This window comes from Dermacentor variabilis, chromosome 1, assembly GCF_050947875.1.
Source record: "Dermacentor variabilis isolate Ectoservices chromosome 1, ASM5094787v1, whole genome shotgun sequence".
Taxonomy (NCBI): Eukaryota; Metazoa; Arthropoda; class Arachnida; order Ixodida; family Ixodidae; genus Dermacentor; species Dermacentor variabilis.
The window spans coordinates 256,435,357-256,450,416 of record NC_134568.1 but is presented as its reverse complement, the minus strand read 5'-3'; the positions used below and the strand labels follow the sequence as shown (position 1 = coordinate 256,450,416).

Below are 15,060 nucleotides of genomic sequence, written 5' to 3'. Positions count from 1 at the left end.
TCTCAATGAATCTATGGCCTGAATAAAAGATATGCTTTCAACAGTCACTCGATTTTAACTTTCTTTTAAATGCAAGAACCCTCATCAAATTTGGTGCAGCATCTGCCAAGAAAAACAATTTCTTTCCCCACGTATATGGACAGGAGCCCCCAAGCTGAAGCTTCCTCTTAAGAGCAGGTCACTCAGCTGCCCCAGTTTCAACACATTCTAACCTCAAAACATGCTTCTTGGACCCTTGTGCATAGGTATAATGCACACAAGCTGCTGCTTCCTTCATTTGCTCAAGCAGGTGCTCATGCATGCTCAAAACAATGCACAAGGCATTATGGCAATGGCAAGGGGCCCTCAATGCAAATGTATAAATATTATGTATGCAAGACTAACCATACTGATATTCTAATACCCAGGAGGAGTAAAAATTGCTAGTTGTGCTCCCCAACAACAAAAATTCCTTTGTTCTTAAAGCAACCTAAGTGCTATCATGAACACACTAGGTCAATATGAAAGGTAGCACTTAATCAGTGTTCAAAAACTGATTCACATAAATATGCAAGTCACAATGTCACTGACTGCTCCAATGTATAGTTATGCTGAATTTTCCTAATGCAACTTTACTCCAGCGCAGGAACAACAAACACTACTGGCTTTCAATGGGAAGCTGGTGTTCCTTTTTATATTGGTGCGCCATGTACAGCAGCTGCAGCATCACCATTAAGGCTATACAGCCTACTGTGATATAAGGTTACATTGGCTACACATATTTGGCACACACAGTTAATCTACACATCAAAGGGACTTCATAAAGACCAACAGGTCTTGCCAAGGTTCTAAAGGCAGTTTACGATTGCAACTCAGGCCCTGCACAGGTGTACTCTAGCTACTCCTGTTCACCTGGATGACACTAGAGAGTTTTAGGTTAGGGGGGCCCCTAGTGCTAGTGGGCCCCAACACTTGCTTTCACAGGCTACAGTGCGAATGGTTGCACATATACTCCCAAAATGTAAATTGACCCAATGGAAAATTCAAACCAAATTAAGATGGAGAAAGTACGGAGTTCCTCCAAGTTATCATGAAAAGTCAGGAAAGCTCGTGGAAGTTAAATGTGTTGATAAATTCAACTCAGCTTTTATTTCTATCCTGCAGCTGTCCTTGAGGTTAAAGAAGCATGTTAAACTGTTCTCTGCTACTTTGCATGCATAATTGGGAGTCAAATGTATGCCAACCCTTGTAGCTGCTGTATTACAGATATGAAACTAACAAACTGCATTAGCCTCACGTAGCCTCCATTACTTGTCTAAAGTGTGGGAGCCATGTTGCAGAGAAAGCGTATCCTGACAGCACCTACCAAGTTCAACATGTAAGTGCTCAAGGCTGTAAAGTCTGCATGTCAATGAAGTTTACCTTGCTCACAGCCCTTGGCTTCTGAACTTAGCAGATACACACAAATACCAGTCTCCTTGCTCAGAGTAATGGTAACGGTAGTCATGTAGTCTGATAGAGGTGCCAGCAATTCAACATGATGTAGTTTGTGTTCATTGCAGGCATAAACACAAATACCCAAATGAAGTATACTCTGAAGGTCATCACAAGTATAAATGAAAGCGACCAACTTCTTCATGGAGAAATTACTTACAGTAGAGGTCTCTTTTCTTTTTTTTTTTTAACAGGCGATACCACACATGATGCTCTCTACAGAGAGAAGTTGTATGATGGGATAAATGAAAGAGAAAGGTAAAATAGGAAACTAATTCCAGTTATTGTATGCCATGCCAAATAATAAAGGTCAGATAACCAGGCACTTTTATTATAGTAATGTCAGTATGACAATACACAAAATATTTATAATGAAGAGCCTTCTGGGGCACTAAACGCCAGTGTAGCTTTTAACTCCAGGTATGATGCAGATAACCTAAAAGTAAACCAATGTAGTTGTGGATTTTCCATACGGTATTAGAGCACGACTGCAGCAATATATTGCTGTAATTGGCAGCCTCCTAGCACCAAACAAACCCAAAGAATGAAAGCTATGTGCAAAGTGCCAGATGTACAATGAATGCACCACCTTTCTGTGCATTGTGTGTGCGACTGCAGCCTTGCACGTAAGGTGGGGATGCCACTGCATCAGCCGTCACAGGATAGGGAGGCATGAATGGCACAGTGTAGGGCATGCAAGGGACCATGTAGCTCTCCACAGGTGCTGCCACGGCCATGCCCTGGAAAAAAAAGAAAAAAGAAACAGCAAATCTTTCAATACACTTCTACACGAACAGCAGGAAGCTTTGAACCATTGTTTGGAATCCATTGAAGCTAACTAAATAAGCAGTAAGCCTAAGAAATAATTGAAGGAAAAAATCAATGTCAATTGATTTCCATGTAAGACGCACATGCTCTTATGAAAACATCAGACCACCAGGACAGGATGTAGAGAGAACAAGCAATACCAGTGGAAACCCTATTTTTGACAATACTTGCCTGATGTCCAACAGTCTAAATGCTTACTTCTTGCATTAGAGAAGGGGAGGAGAGAGGCGATGCCAACTCTCAAATAAGTTTAGTGGTCCCGTGACCTACAGAAACCTTTTGTAAATTCAATGTATTGCATGAATAGCAACCTTAAAGACCCTGCAGAACAAGCTCCAGACAATACAGATCTTAACAAGCAAACCTTGGAAGCATGCCAGTCTGTGGAGTTCCACGAATTATGTGCTAGGTCACACAGAAAAGAAACAAGGCTATGAACAAGCAGAACATGCGCAACCATGCAGTTCTATTCCCGGCCTGGTTTTTTTTTTGAAGTCTTGGTGCAAGTGTTCATAGGTACACTTATTCACAAACCAAGCATTCCTTATGCACTGCCCAGGTGCTGAGCTTTTGTTAGCGTACAACCTATACTGAGACGATGTCATTTTACTTTTCTCCAGCACAGCTAAAATTTGGAGATATTGGTATTTACTAGTGCTGAAAAAAAAAAAAACTGAAATTTCAGGTGTAAGATCACAAACACAGAAGGTTGGCCAGGGCAACAGCCACTGCTGCAAGTGCATGGAAAATTTATTTCCAAAATGTAGTGGAGCTCGATAGCATGTAACCAGAGTGTCAGGGAGTGAAGATGCACACCTTAAGTGTTCACACTGTGAATTCAAACCTAAGGAACAAGCTGCCTAAAGACAGCGTTTTATACAACAGCAAATCAGGAGCTCCGGGGGATTCTCAAATGTGTTCTGTACATTGAGAAACTAGACCCTTTCTTCATGTCAAATGGGTCACTGCTTTCATTATTACAAGATGTTTGTTTTCAAAAGTTAATACATGTAATTTCTTCCAAAATTTATACCAATCAATTTTGTTGGTTACCTTCATGACAAGTCACCATTTCATACTGTTTGTTTTTAAACACAAACATGCATTGAGAAATTTCAAAAAAAATTTCTAAATGTCCCAAAATTAAAAACAAAAGGCTGTGTGTGTACGAGAGGAGAGTGCACTGTAGAATAAATGTGCAAGAATATCATTAATTTGTCAACAAAGACAAGATGGCACTCTTTGACCACATCTGGCCTTCGTGCCAATGAACTATGATCATCATCATCATCATCATCAAGAAAGATAGGTGTCAAACAGCAACCAAACTGGGAAAAGAGTAAATATTTTTAAAAATCCAAATTCTACATGCAGCCAATCTTCAGCAGGCTATTTAACACATTTATAAGAATGGACTTACTGAGGGGGGCAGGGTAGGAAAAGTTGCTGGTAAATTCGTCTTGAAAAAGAAAAAAAAAAGCACTAGTGCCCACAGAGCTCTTTTGTATGGCCCATGCTGCCTTACTAAGTACTTATCTACCTCCTGCATTAGAAAAACTCAATATTGCACACATTTAGTAGTGTCTTGTCACCAGTGACGATGTAACAGCAGCTGTCTTCATTCATATGTACAATTAATGTGAGTCCGGTGCCACGCCTCTAGTAATGCAAACTGATCAATGGCTTTTAACGTCTCAAAGTACAGATAAGTGATGCCACAGGGGAAGGCTCCAACTTATTAATTTTGAGTGCCTGCAGTTCTTTATGTACATTGAAATCAAACGTCTTGTATTTAGTATTTTGTTGTCAAAATTCTACAGAAAAGCAAGAGACCAGTAAAGCATGTCACTCATAAGAGGTCCATTCTGAGATGATGACAAGTACTGCCATGGTACAAAATTACTGCTGAAGATGCAAACTTCTTAAGAGTGCCGAATGGTCCAACACAAAGTTGACTACTCCCCATCCTCTATGCAAAACGATACAGCAAGGCCCATAAAAATCTATGTGACATGTATGCACCCACACCAAAATGATGCTGAAATGCCTGCATTAAATTTTGGCAGGTCCTACTAGCAGTATTCTCTTCTTCGTATGTACAATGCAATTTCACACCTACACTTTTGCAAAAAACTGAATTATTGTCTACTGTTAGCAGATTGAAAATTTTGGCACAGAAAAGCACTCCCTTGTCCTCAATGAAACCTTCGAAATAAATGTTTTTGAAAGTGGTCTTTTTGATAAACATTTTGCAGTATCTGAAGATATTCCCAATGAATGCATTAGCCAGACACAAATGTCTACAGTTGATTTTCATTGACCAAACGGATGTACGTAGTTAATTTTCTTGAACATATCCAATGAAGGGTTTTCGCAAAGATCTTGGGCATCAATCAGGTCACATCATCGTACATGCTAGAAAATTAACTGGGTGCATCCGTTTCTCCTGAGCAAAAAAAGGATGACACACACTGGTGCGTCTTGATCACAACCATGAAATGAGGCAGCCCGACACATTTTTCAAGATTGCTGCTGCTGCAAAATATGGACATACACTAAAATATTGCCAGAGGTACAGTTGACGTACCCATAACAAATTTTTGTGTGCATCTCCAAAATACCTTTACACAGCCCTGAATAAGAGCAAACACACCTACCGAGTCACACAATGCTCAGAACACAAAAGTTCTTGGTTAAAAGGTAAACGAAAACCCGGGGCACTTCGCCGACCAAATAAAGATTTAAAAGAAAAAGAAGACTTTTCGGCTCCCACACGGGAACCTTGTTCACAGGTAAAATTAAGGTCTTTATTTCACAGGTCTTTACCACAGGTCTTTATTTGGTCGGCGAAGTGCCCCGGCTTTTGTTTACCTTTTAACCATGTTTCATCCCGACCAGACGGGGTTCCATCAAACACTGAACTTCACAAATGTTCTTCAATGCACTTTTTTTTTTTCATCTTGTCTCTCAGTAACTAACACATGTTTCCAAATTTTTGTACTGCATTTGAGCAGGCATGGAAAAATCCCGGACCATAGTTACATTTTTGCAACATGTTTGAGGCTATTGACAGGAAACATTTGTGTGTAGTCACTGCTAGACTCTTAGAATTTCAATTTAGAACACTGTAAATAATGTCTCTGTGAGTAAGTTTAAACAGTGTTGGGCAAGGTGCATGACCAATTCAACTTGAAAGGAAGATAGCATATGCTTGTATACCACAGTTCTGCTGTTTGTATTTTCTTAGTCTCAGATGTGAAAAATGCAAAACACGGGGGACGCAAATTGTTCAGAATGCTGTAAGATTAAGTGGGCAAAAACTTCCATTTTTCATGCCACTGTGCTAGGGCAAATAAAAAGCCAAGAAGCACAGGGTAAACTTTAGCGTGGTGCCAAGGGGGCGGTACCAGAATTAAGGATAATTATTTAGCCCGGCACGAAGTTTTTCACACAAGCGTAACATATAGATGGCTCAGATCATGCGTGCATCTCAAAAGCTGGGCATGAACTTCGTCTTTTCCCTCCACAGCAAGTAAAACGGCATTTCCAGTGGTTCAGAAACAGGGGCATATGATCAAATACACCTTGATCTGCCATAGGTCAGCGCCAATCATAGCTGTGCTTTTCTTCAGTTTCTATTTTTAAATTGATTCAGTTAAGCGATGCATGGACTTTCATGTACTCATTGCAGCCAGTATAATGCGCTGCAGCAGCTTCTACAACTAGCAAACAATAGCCAGAACTAGACGTTAGCCAAGTAAGCAATGACCTTTTCCACGCACGAAACAAAGCAGATATAAATAAATGGGTTCGAATACAGGCTGGCATAGCACCCCTTGATGACTAACAGCTTCAGCAAACTTCACACAACATGGCATGTCCCTAAAGAATATATTCAGTTTCATGACAACGGTTCTGGTCGAGCGAACACTACGTGTACGCACTACGTAGAGAATGCCTAATGAAACAGGAGCCCGTCTGCCACAATCTCCGCATGCCGAAAGCACCGGTATCCGCCGCCCTGCAGCATGTAGTTAGCCTGCAATGACGCCTCACGGCAAATTACACTAAGAATACTAAAAAAAAAAAACATAATAGAATGATAAACAAAACATGCAACGAAAGCGGCTGGCCAGAAAGCCCTCGGTCAAACTTAAACCTCCTCTGATCCGCGGAAAACCGCAAAGCGTCCGCACCCACCTGAGCTGCCCAAAGACTCTCCAGCTTTTCGCGGAACTTGACGAACTCTGAGCGCTCGTCAAAGCTGAACGACGGATGATGCGTGGCCATGGTGAACAGAAGCAGCATCTCTTCTAGCGTCTTTGTGTCATACGTCTCCTGTTTGGCGCACTTCATCTCTTCGGACAGAGCTTCGAAGATAGCATGCGAGCAACTGCGGTTGGAAAGGTGCAGCAAGGCCAACGAAGTGATCAGCTTACTTCGCGATACAGCGTCCCTAACATTGGTGCACTTGGACAGCTCGTTGAAGTTATTTGCACGCAGTTCTGCTTCTCGGAAGTACGCGTAATCCTTGCTAGCTAAATCTTCTACGCAAGTGCCCAAAAACCGTAGTTCAAAGGGTAAGCACAAGTTGAGCAAACCACACATGGTATCTATCCTTACCGCACCATTTAACTGTTTAAACCACGAATATATTTCTTCTTTGCACACCATGGCGCATCACTGATCGGCGAGGGAATACCTCCTCAGCAAATAACCAGATAACCTCAAACCAACGAAAACCACTTGCTCGCCATTACTCATCTGCCTGACAGCAGGCAAAGAAGACTTTTTCATCCGGGGATGCGGGCAAGGCAGCGCTAGAAGCAGCAGCCAATCATAGGCCGCCCTGATTTTACCCCAAGACCCAGTTGATCACGCACATCGAAAGAAAAAAATTAAAGCAGTAATACCGAAGTTAAAATGACAGCAATCGTTTTGTGAATGGAAGCTAGATGTGAAGTCGCTTGTATAAGGTGCAAGAATTTATTGTGCTATAATTATCAACTTTTACCGCAAGAGAGCGCAGCAGTCGTGACGTGTGTCGGGTGAGGCGGAGCCACTCTGACGGGCGATAGCTAGCAAGCAGTGACTAGCGTACTTTCGGCAGTATCTTTCCTGTAGCACCGTGCGATCAGCGTTTCGTACTTTTACTGCAGCCATGGCCACGCCGACGAAAACGTACACGCTAGCCGAAATCGAGAAGCACAATGAGAAGTATTCGGCATGGTTACTAATTCACAACGCAGTGTACGACGTGACGAAATTCATGGAAGAGGTACGTGATGCCAGATTATTTCGTCCTTGAGGCGTAGAAGGAAAGTTACCGTTTCTACCGGACATCCACTTTGACTTGCATTATCGGTAGTGCCCACTGTGTAGCCGCATAAGTCTTGTGAACTATTTGTGTCGCTTCATAAGTCATCGCACTGTGTGCTCGATTTATATAGCCTCGCCACTGGGTATGAAATAGCTTGCTGTGCGGCCTCCAGAATGTTCTCGGCTGCATGCCGTATGCCCAGGTTCTTTGCTCCCAGCTGTCAGGTGTGACACAGGCAACACAGGTGCGCGATCGTCTGGGTTAGTCGCATGTCGTTTTCTTCTTTTCATTATTAGCTCTTCCGACGGCGGATGCATGGCAGTCTAGCGCTCTTTAGAACAAGCAGGTATCTAATCGTAAGTATTCGCTTCCACATCAATGCACGTCTCTTTCTACCCAGGTTACATTATTCCTTCCTTCCGTTTACCGGTGCAAAAACCTACGTCTAATGCTGTAGCAGAACGCGGGCGCGTGTGTGTCGACCGTGAGCGGATTTTTGCCGGCGGGAAGGCTTTCGGCCGGAAGGTTTTCCTTGAGGATAACGGCAGAAAGCTCTGTACCAATATAGCTCTCAAAGACCTTGACAGAAGTGCGACGAAGAGTTACCCTGAAGCCCTGCATCAGGAAACAGGCGGTAAAGGTTCGGAACTCTTATAAAAAAGACCGTTTTTTTCCCCCATGGAGCTGAAGAAAACGACGTAGCTTATCGTCAGCTCCGTATCTTATCAGGTTACTTTACCCAAATCCAGGTTCGTGGAGTGAGAAATGGCATAGTCTTACCTGCCACTTCAAAGAAGTGCTGGATGCCGCCTTGGCTTGTTTTTAGAGGAGCCTTGCAGGTGCGGGGGAAAAAAAAAAGTGGGAAGTAATTGCTTGTAAACTTGCTGTAGTTGTTCGTGCACAGAACTTTGCCCCACACTTTTATCTCGTAATGAGGGCAAGGACTGGTAAGGCCCATTGTTTGCCTGCTAGAGCATTGAGGTGGCAGGATGTGCTACACTATTGGTGTTTCAATGGGACAAAGAAAGGAAACAATGCTGATTGCAGCATTTCATCATTTCAGCACCCAGGCGGTGAAGAAGTTCTTCTGGAGCAGGCTGGTAAATACTTTCAATGTAGTTTTGTTTCCATGGTTTTGGTGTGGTTGCCTTTAAATAATCAAATAGATTGTAATGTTACCTGTGATTTTTTATTCTGCAGGAAAGCATGCAACTGAAGCATTTGAAGATGTTGGACATTCCACAGATGCCAGAGAGTTAATGAAACAGTACAAGATTGGTGATCTTTGTGAGGTACTTGTCATGTGTTCAGTAAAATTGGTTACCTGGTTTAAAATGCAGCATGAAAACAGGACTAGACTGAAATGAGGACAGAAAGGGGCGACACTCCATCCCCTCCCCCTCCCCCCTTTTTTTCGTACTAGTCCTATCTCACTGTATTTTCAAGCATGAGCCATTTCCGACTAGCCCAGCTGTCCATGTTCCTTATAGTTACTTGTGTTTCTTATGTAGTTATAAACATCTATTCTTTTTTTCAGGAAGACCAGAAGAAAATTGGCCAGGTTGCTGTGAGTGTGTTGACTGATACTTCCAATGTGCACATTTTCTTCTTTTTAATTTGTCATATAACCTGCTTTTTTTTTCTTTTTTTACAGAAGAAAACTCAGTGGGCAGCTTCCACCTCCAACGAAAGGTATGAATTCATTGAGCCAGAAATTATTTCAAAATTATTCTATAGCAATGTAAATGTATTACGAAGTTATTGTGTTAATGTGTCCGTCCATATGCATGGCTCTCTCCTACTACAAGATGGAAGGGTTTTTTTAAATGCAAAATCTGGATTTTTACATATTGCACCTAATGCTTTATAAGTATACCTGTGCAAGGTCTGCATAATTAGCATAACTGCAAATGTTCCACAGGTTCTTGCACTACTCTTAAAACATTCAATATCTCTCTGTGTTATAAGTACGGTATCATACTTATTTGGAGCAGAAAAATGCATTGTTGCACTTCGAATTAGTGTGCGTGTGTGTGTGTGTTTGCTTGGTTCTGATTCATTGTATTTTCTTTACAGATTTGCAGCTTGTAAGGCAAAAGCATTTCTGTATTCTTCTTTCTAAAGTTCAGTTATCTGCTTGGGAATCCATTAAGCACCATTAATTCAGAGCTGCAGCTAAAGTAAAAGTGACAGTGTTCTAACAATGTTGTAGCAAATTACCTGTAGGGAAACTGGTCACAGTCGAGCACAACTAATATTTCAGTTCAAAGCAGCAGGGATTACATTGATAAGTACTTCTAGTAGCGAGACGTCCACTACTTTACATGTAAAGTACTCAAGTGGGTTTTATATGTGCTTATCATAACAAGGTTCCTGCCATCCAAATTGTCTGTTCCAGCAGATGTGTGGCTTCCTGTGCAGTAAACAGGAAGTGAGAAAAGTTCACTTGAATTGTGACCCTATTAAAGACTAAGTTGTTGATTTCTATTTTCTGCTTAGTGCGCCTCCAAATAGAATGTTTTAAGTTAATCATATTCTGAATATAACTTTTAAGATCAATTAGTACAAGTTATGAACTGATTTCTTGTCACTTAAATGGCAATGTCATTTATCTGTCACAAAGTAAATTGGCTAGCATTTGCAAAAACCACCAAAGGAAAAGTAACATGTAAACATATTTCTGCATTCATATTTCTGCTGTATCATGCTCAAGTGTTTTTGAACACTTAACCTCCTCAGATCCTTTGCCAGTTCTAGTGCACATCGGCTTTTATCTTTTGCAGAGTGTGTTGTAGCCAGTGGTCTACATCTTATAAAATTTATTGATATTGTTGCCCAGAGTGATTGCAAGAATCTACATTAATTTGTGCAACACCATTGTATCATCATTATGAAAAACATAAAGTGCATTTCATATGCCACAGCATGACATCGCAATCCAAGGTGTATTACTTGAAGGGTTCTTTGGATACAGTGGCATTTTTTGTGTATTTACTGCATGATGTCATGTTAACCTAGTGAATAGGAGTAGCCATCGTCGGCATACAGCTACAGAGGCTCCATCAACTGAAATGAAATCAGTGCAGAACGAACAGAAACATTAACCTGACAAAGTTGAGGCGACTGCTTGTCAGCCCGAAATCCGATCATTGGGTTTGTGTCAATGCTAGTGGGTCAAGCCGATGGAACGTCTGGGTGTGTTGACTCACTCAACTGCCTTGGTGAAATGCAACAAGTGTAGTTGGTTCGGCCTGACTTCTGCCACAAACTGTTCCTTTTGAGGTGTAAATGAGACTAATGTTATGCTGTCATTACTTTGCAATAGGGTATCACATCTAACAGTGGCATTTAAACAAACAACAGGTTTTTGAGGTCAAGCAGGTCAGTAATAGGAACTGACTTATGAAAGTAATTCACCAGTGGTTGCTTTTTAATGAGATGAGAGCTCCTTTTGGTTGCATGCCTGAATGATTCATAGGCCTTAATTTTTGTGGGTGGGTAGTGGTGAGGGTTACTCATATTATTTCTAAACTTTTTTTTTTTTTTTTGCTTTCTGTATTTGCCAAAGTTGAGCAATTATTTGGACGGAGCATTGTGCACGGCTTGTGCAAGGCATGCAGCTGTTGCGATTGTTTGGATGCACTCCTTTGCAGCTCCTGGATGAGCTGGCTGATCCCCGTAGGTGTGGCGGCTGCTGCTTCTATTTTGTACCGACTGTTCTTGTCCTACGGTGCTCACCAGTGAAGCCTCCATGTGGCTGTGAGGGTGACTTGCAACAGACCAGGTGGCCAGGAGGCAACGAAAAGCTTATTGTCAGCGGCATTTGCTTTCTTCACTATTGGGGCCAGCATATAATCGAGACATCATGTTAACTTTTTTTGGTACTGTACAATTTATTGTTGTAAGCCTTGGTGAAATATATACACCTTTGCAAGCATTTGTTTTGTGCTCAGTCACTTTTGACAACTTGTGAAAAGCCACCTTTTTAGTGATCTTGCATTAAGAAACTACTGCCCTGGTCCAGCTAACTCCAGCCTCCAGATAGGGAAGCACTAGACTTGGGTATGTGAAATGCTCATTGCCAAGAAAATGTAAGCCCACACTAATAACAAGTACCTACTTGCCTTGAAGCTATACAATGTGGGAAAGCTGCTGCTTTTGTTTGCAATAGAAGAAAATCATTGTTAATGTAATGCGGTGTGACTGTTGCACAGTAGCCATGTCACTAGTTATGAACTTTCCAGCTTGGTAAGCTAGGGCTGTGCTCAGTATTCTCAATCGCTTATGACTTTATAACTGGTACAAATCGGTTTGCTTCTGCAGATTTAGCCCCTTTTTTATAAGCATAGTTTTATGGTGTTGCTTTAGCAATTAAAGCATTGAGGTTGGCAGTGATGGTACAAGCAGCAGCGTTATCTGAAGTGCCTAACGACTGTCAAGCCTTTACAACAAGCATCTCAAATGTGCACACTGGCATTGCAGCAATAGTGTTCACCTTGTAAAGCCCTTTCCAGGTGTCAAAGCTGTTTCTGCTATGTTGTCTCAGACTTGAAGACACCATTGTGACATGGACCAGGGGCCTCTAACGCCAGGCCAAGTGCCTGGTGTTTGGGGCCCCTTGTCTACAAGCACAGTACTTTTCATGTGCTGTTGTGGTACATATAACGCCTGTCCCTAAAGTTTGTGCAGTGAGTAAGCAGAAAAGTGGGAGAAGACGTAGTAGCGCAGCGACTCAAGAGGACCTTGTTGACCTCTAGTACAAGCAGGACTGCTGTAGGAGAAGACAATTTTATGTGTGCACTTCTTGTGCAACCCATTTTCAAAATGAGGATTGATGAACAGACTGAATAAAAGATCAATACCAAATTTCTTGTGAAATTGGTGCAGGAAGAATGTTGCAAAAGGCCTATGGAAACAATGTCCTAAAAGAAAGAACTGTATTCAAGTGGGTACAGCGTTTTTGAAAAGATAGTGAGGTCCCAAGAAAGATGCAAGATCGGGACACCTCATGCATAGATGAAAACTTTGGAAATGTGTATTCTTTGTTCTCGTGACCACCATATAACTCCAAGTTATATCAGACGCTTTCTGTTTAGGAAAGCAGTAGGTTCACCAGATTTTGACTGAAAATTTGCAAATAAGCTTTTTGCTAAGATGTTGCGAAAACAGCAGACTCCTGAGCAAAAATTGCAACGAAAAAAATGTTGCACTGATGGGAAAACAAGATGACAGCGATGAATTCTTGCAAAGGGTCGTAAATCCAAGTTCGTCATTGGTGACGAAACTTGTATTTACAAATACGACATTGAGCTGAAGTTTCAGACCAAGGAGAGAAAAAAAAGTCAAAAGAACGAAAAATTGTGTGGACAAACGAAGCAAAAGTGTGTGATGTTGATAATGTTTGACTACCATGGAATTATGCATCAAATTTGCACCTGAAGGTGAAACTGTTGATGCAGCTTTCAAAGTGAAGATCCTGAAGCGTTTTGAAGGATTGTGTGCATTGAGTGCAACTAAACTTTTCGAAAGAGGCATGCAGGATTCTTTACCACAAAATGTCTGCGCATTCTGTGTTGATAGTGCATGAGTTTTTAGTGCACAATTCCATCACTGTGCTGGAACACCTTCCCTACTCGCTGGATTTTGCCTCCTGTGACTATTTTTTGTTCTCCGAACGCAAACTGGTCTTCTGGTGGCACATTTTGGGTATGTGATGACTATTTCAGAGGAAATGACATAGCTGCTGAAGCACTTAACAGATGAGGACCCCCAAGGGTGCTTCCAGCAATGGAAGAAGAGGTTGAACCAGTGTATTATCTCTCATGGGGAGTATTTTGATCTATTTTGTGAAATAAATTTTTTTTAACATACTGCACAAACTTTTTGGATCCCATACTTCATTTCGTTAAGTAGAAATTCAGTGATGTAATTGAACCACAGTGTCTACATTTGCTGCCTGTTGCTGGAACACTGCAGTTTGCACTCCAACTTATTGCTGTGCTTTGCAATTACCTTCAGAGTAACAACATATGGCGGATGGTGTAGGATTGAGGAGCAGTTGCTTGAAAGTGCATGGTGAAGTTGTACATTGTATTAGGGGAAACGCTATATTTTCCTGACAATGAACTGCTGTTCAGAGCTATACTGAGATAGCACTGCTCAAGAAACTACTCCCAACTGAAATGCACCCAACAGGGAAAAAAAAAAAACAGCACGTGAAAACTCTCAAAAGTATTATTGCTACAATATTACATCATTGCATACTCTGATTCTAAGTATGCCAAAAGTATGAGACTTTGCATATGAACTCGTATTTGTGTGTGAGCACAAACGGGGTGGGTGGCACACTAGTATTAAAATTTTAAAAATCATGAGCCATTCCACTCTGTGAAGGTGGTTGACCAGCGAAGCTGTTTAGCAAACGACATGAAGGTGACACAATTTTGAACAAAGGTACGAACTCATTTACTGTCTAGATGGGTGGTCATCGTGACGAAAAGTACGCACACTCATTTATTGTCTTGATTGGTGGTCATTATTTCACTCGCAGCTGCAATCACATTCTTTGATAATGTCAAACTGATGCATGTACCCAGCTGGGTGGTTGGTTGGACCGCATCAATGTGGCATCACAACGGATATGACTGCAACAAGGAATGCATAAACCGCTCCCTTTTCGGCACCAACACATCCACATTGAAATCGCCGGCAACAACAGGGGTAGTGCAATTGTAGCTAATTCACGCGAAGTGAGTAGCTATGCACCTTGCGAGACTAGGAGCCATTGCATTTTTTGCTTGCTTACGGGGGTATGAGCCATTGATGATGATAGTTTTTGTTTTTCGGAGGACAAAAATGCGTGAACCCTAGCCATATACAGCTTTGCTGTAAGAAAATGTACATTTTGTCATTTCATTGCCAGAATTTGTTATAAGCTACAGCTTGGAAATCGAGGAAAACAATCCTGTGAATTTTGACTGCTGGCTGGCCAAAAATGCTTTATGCTGCCTCAATAGCACACAAGTTCTAAATTTTAGACGTCGCTGTACATTTTGTCATTTCATTGCCAGAATTTGTTATAAGCTACAGCTTGGAAATCGAGGAAAACAATCCTGTGAATTTTGACTGCTGACTGGCCAAAAATGCTTTATGCTGCCTCAATAGCACACAAGTTCTAAATTTTAGACGTCGCTTTTATCAAAGATGCCTTTTTAATACTACAAGGGGTGCAATTGGTCTTCAGCTTTGTTAACCCTCTCTGAAATATAATCAATTTTGAGTAGACATTACCACTGTTAGCCATGTCTAGATAAATAGTTATAGTCATGCAGCTTTCGTACTTGTCTTGTTGATACTTGATTGAAGCAACCTTGGCAAAGCTACAGGGCAGTTAATTATCTATTCTTATTAACATAGCACCTAAACGGACGGCACATGTA

The 15,060-nt window shown here is 41.5% G+C and overlaps 2 protein-coding genes across 2 annotated transcripts in view; one reads left to right on the top strand and one right to left on the bottom strand.

The window, feature by feature from the left end:
• The window catches only part of LOC142562055 (uncharacterized), a 79,405-nt gene extending 72,298 nt beyond the window's left edge, over positions 1-7,107 (bottom strand). The window contains exons 1-2 of the mRNA XM_075673493.1: positions 6,502-7,107; positions 2,063-2,213 (exon numbers count right to left, since the gene is read on the bottom strand). Of these exons, the coding sequence (XP_075529608.1) occupies positions 2,063-2,213; positions 6,502-6,975 (625 nt within the window). The 5' untranslated portion in view covers positions 6,976-7,107. The remainder of the gene's footprint in view (positions 1-2,062; positions 2,214-6,501) is intronic.
• Positions 7,108-7,339: 232 nt separating this feature from the next.
• Positions 7,340-11,558, top strand: Cyt-b5 (Cytochrome b5). The gene is made up of 6 exons (XM_075673492.1): positions 7,340-7,579; positions 8,685-8,721; positions 8,822-8,913; positions 9,159-9,188; positions 9,276-9,313; positions 11,275-11,558. The coding sequence occupies exons 1-6, from the start codon at positions 7,463-7,465 to the stop codon at positions 11,363-11,365; spliced, it is 405 nt and encodes a 134-aa protein (XP_075529607.1). The 5' UTR covers positions 7,340-7,462; the 3' UTR covers positions 11,366-11,558.
• Positions 11,559-15,060: the final 3,502 nt, after the last annotated feature.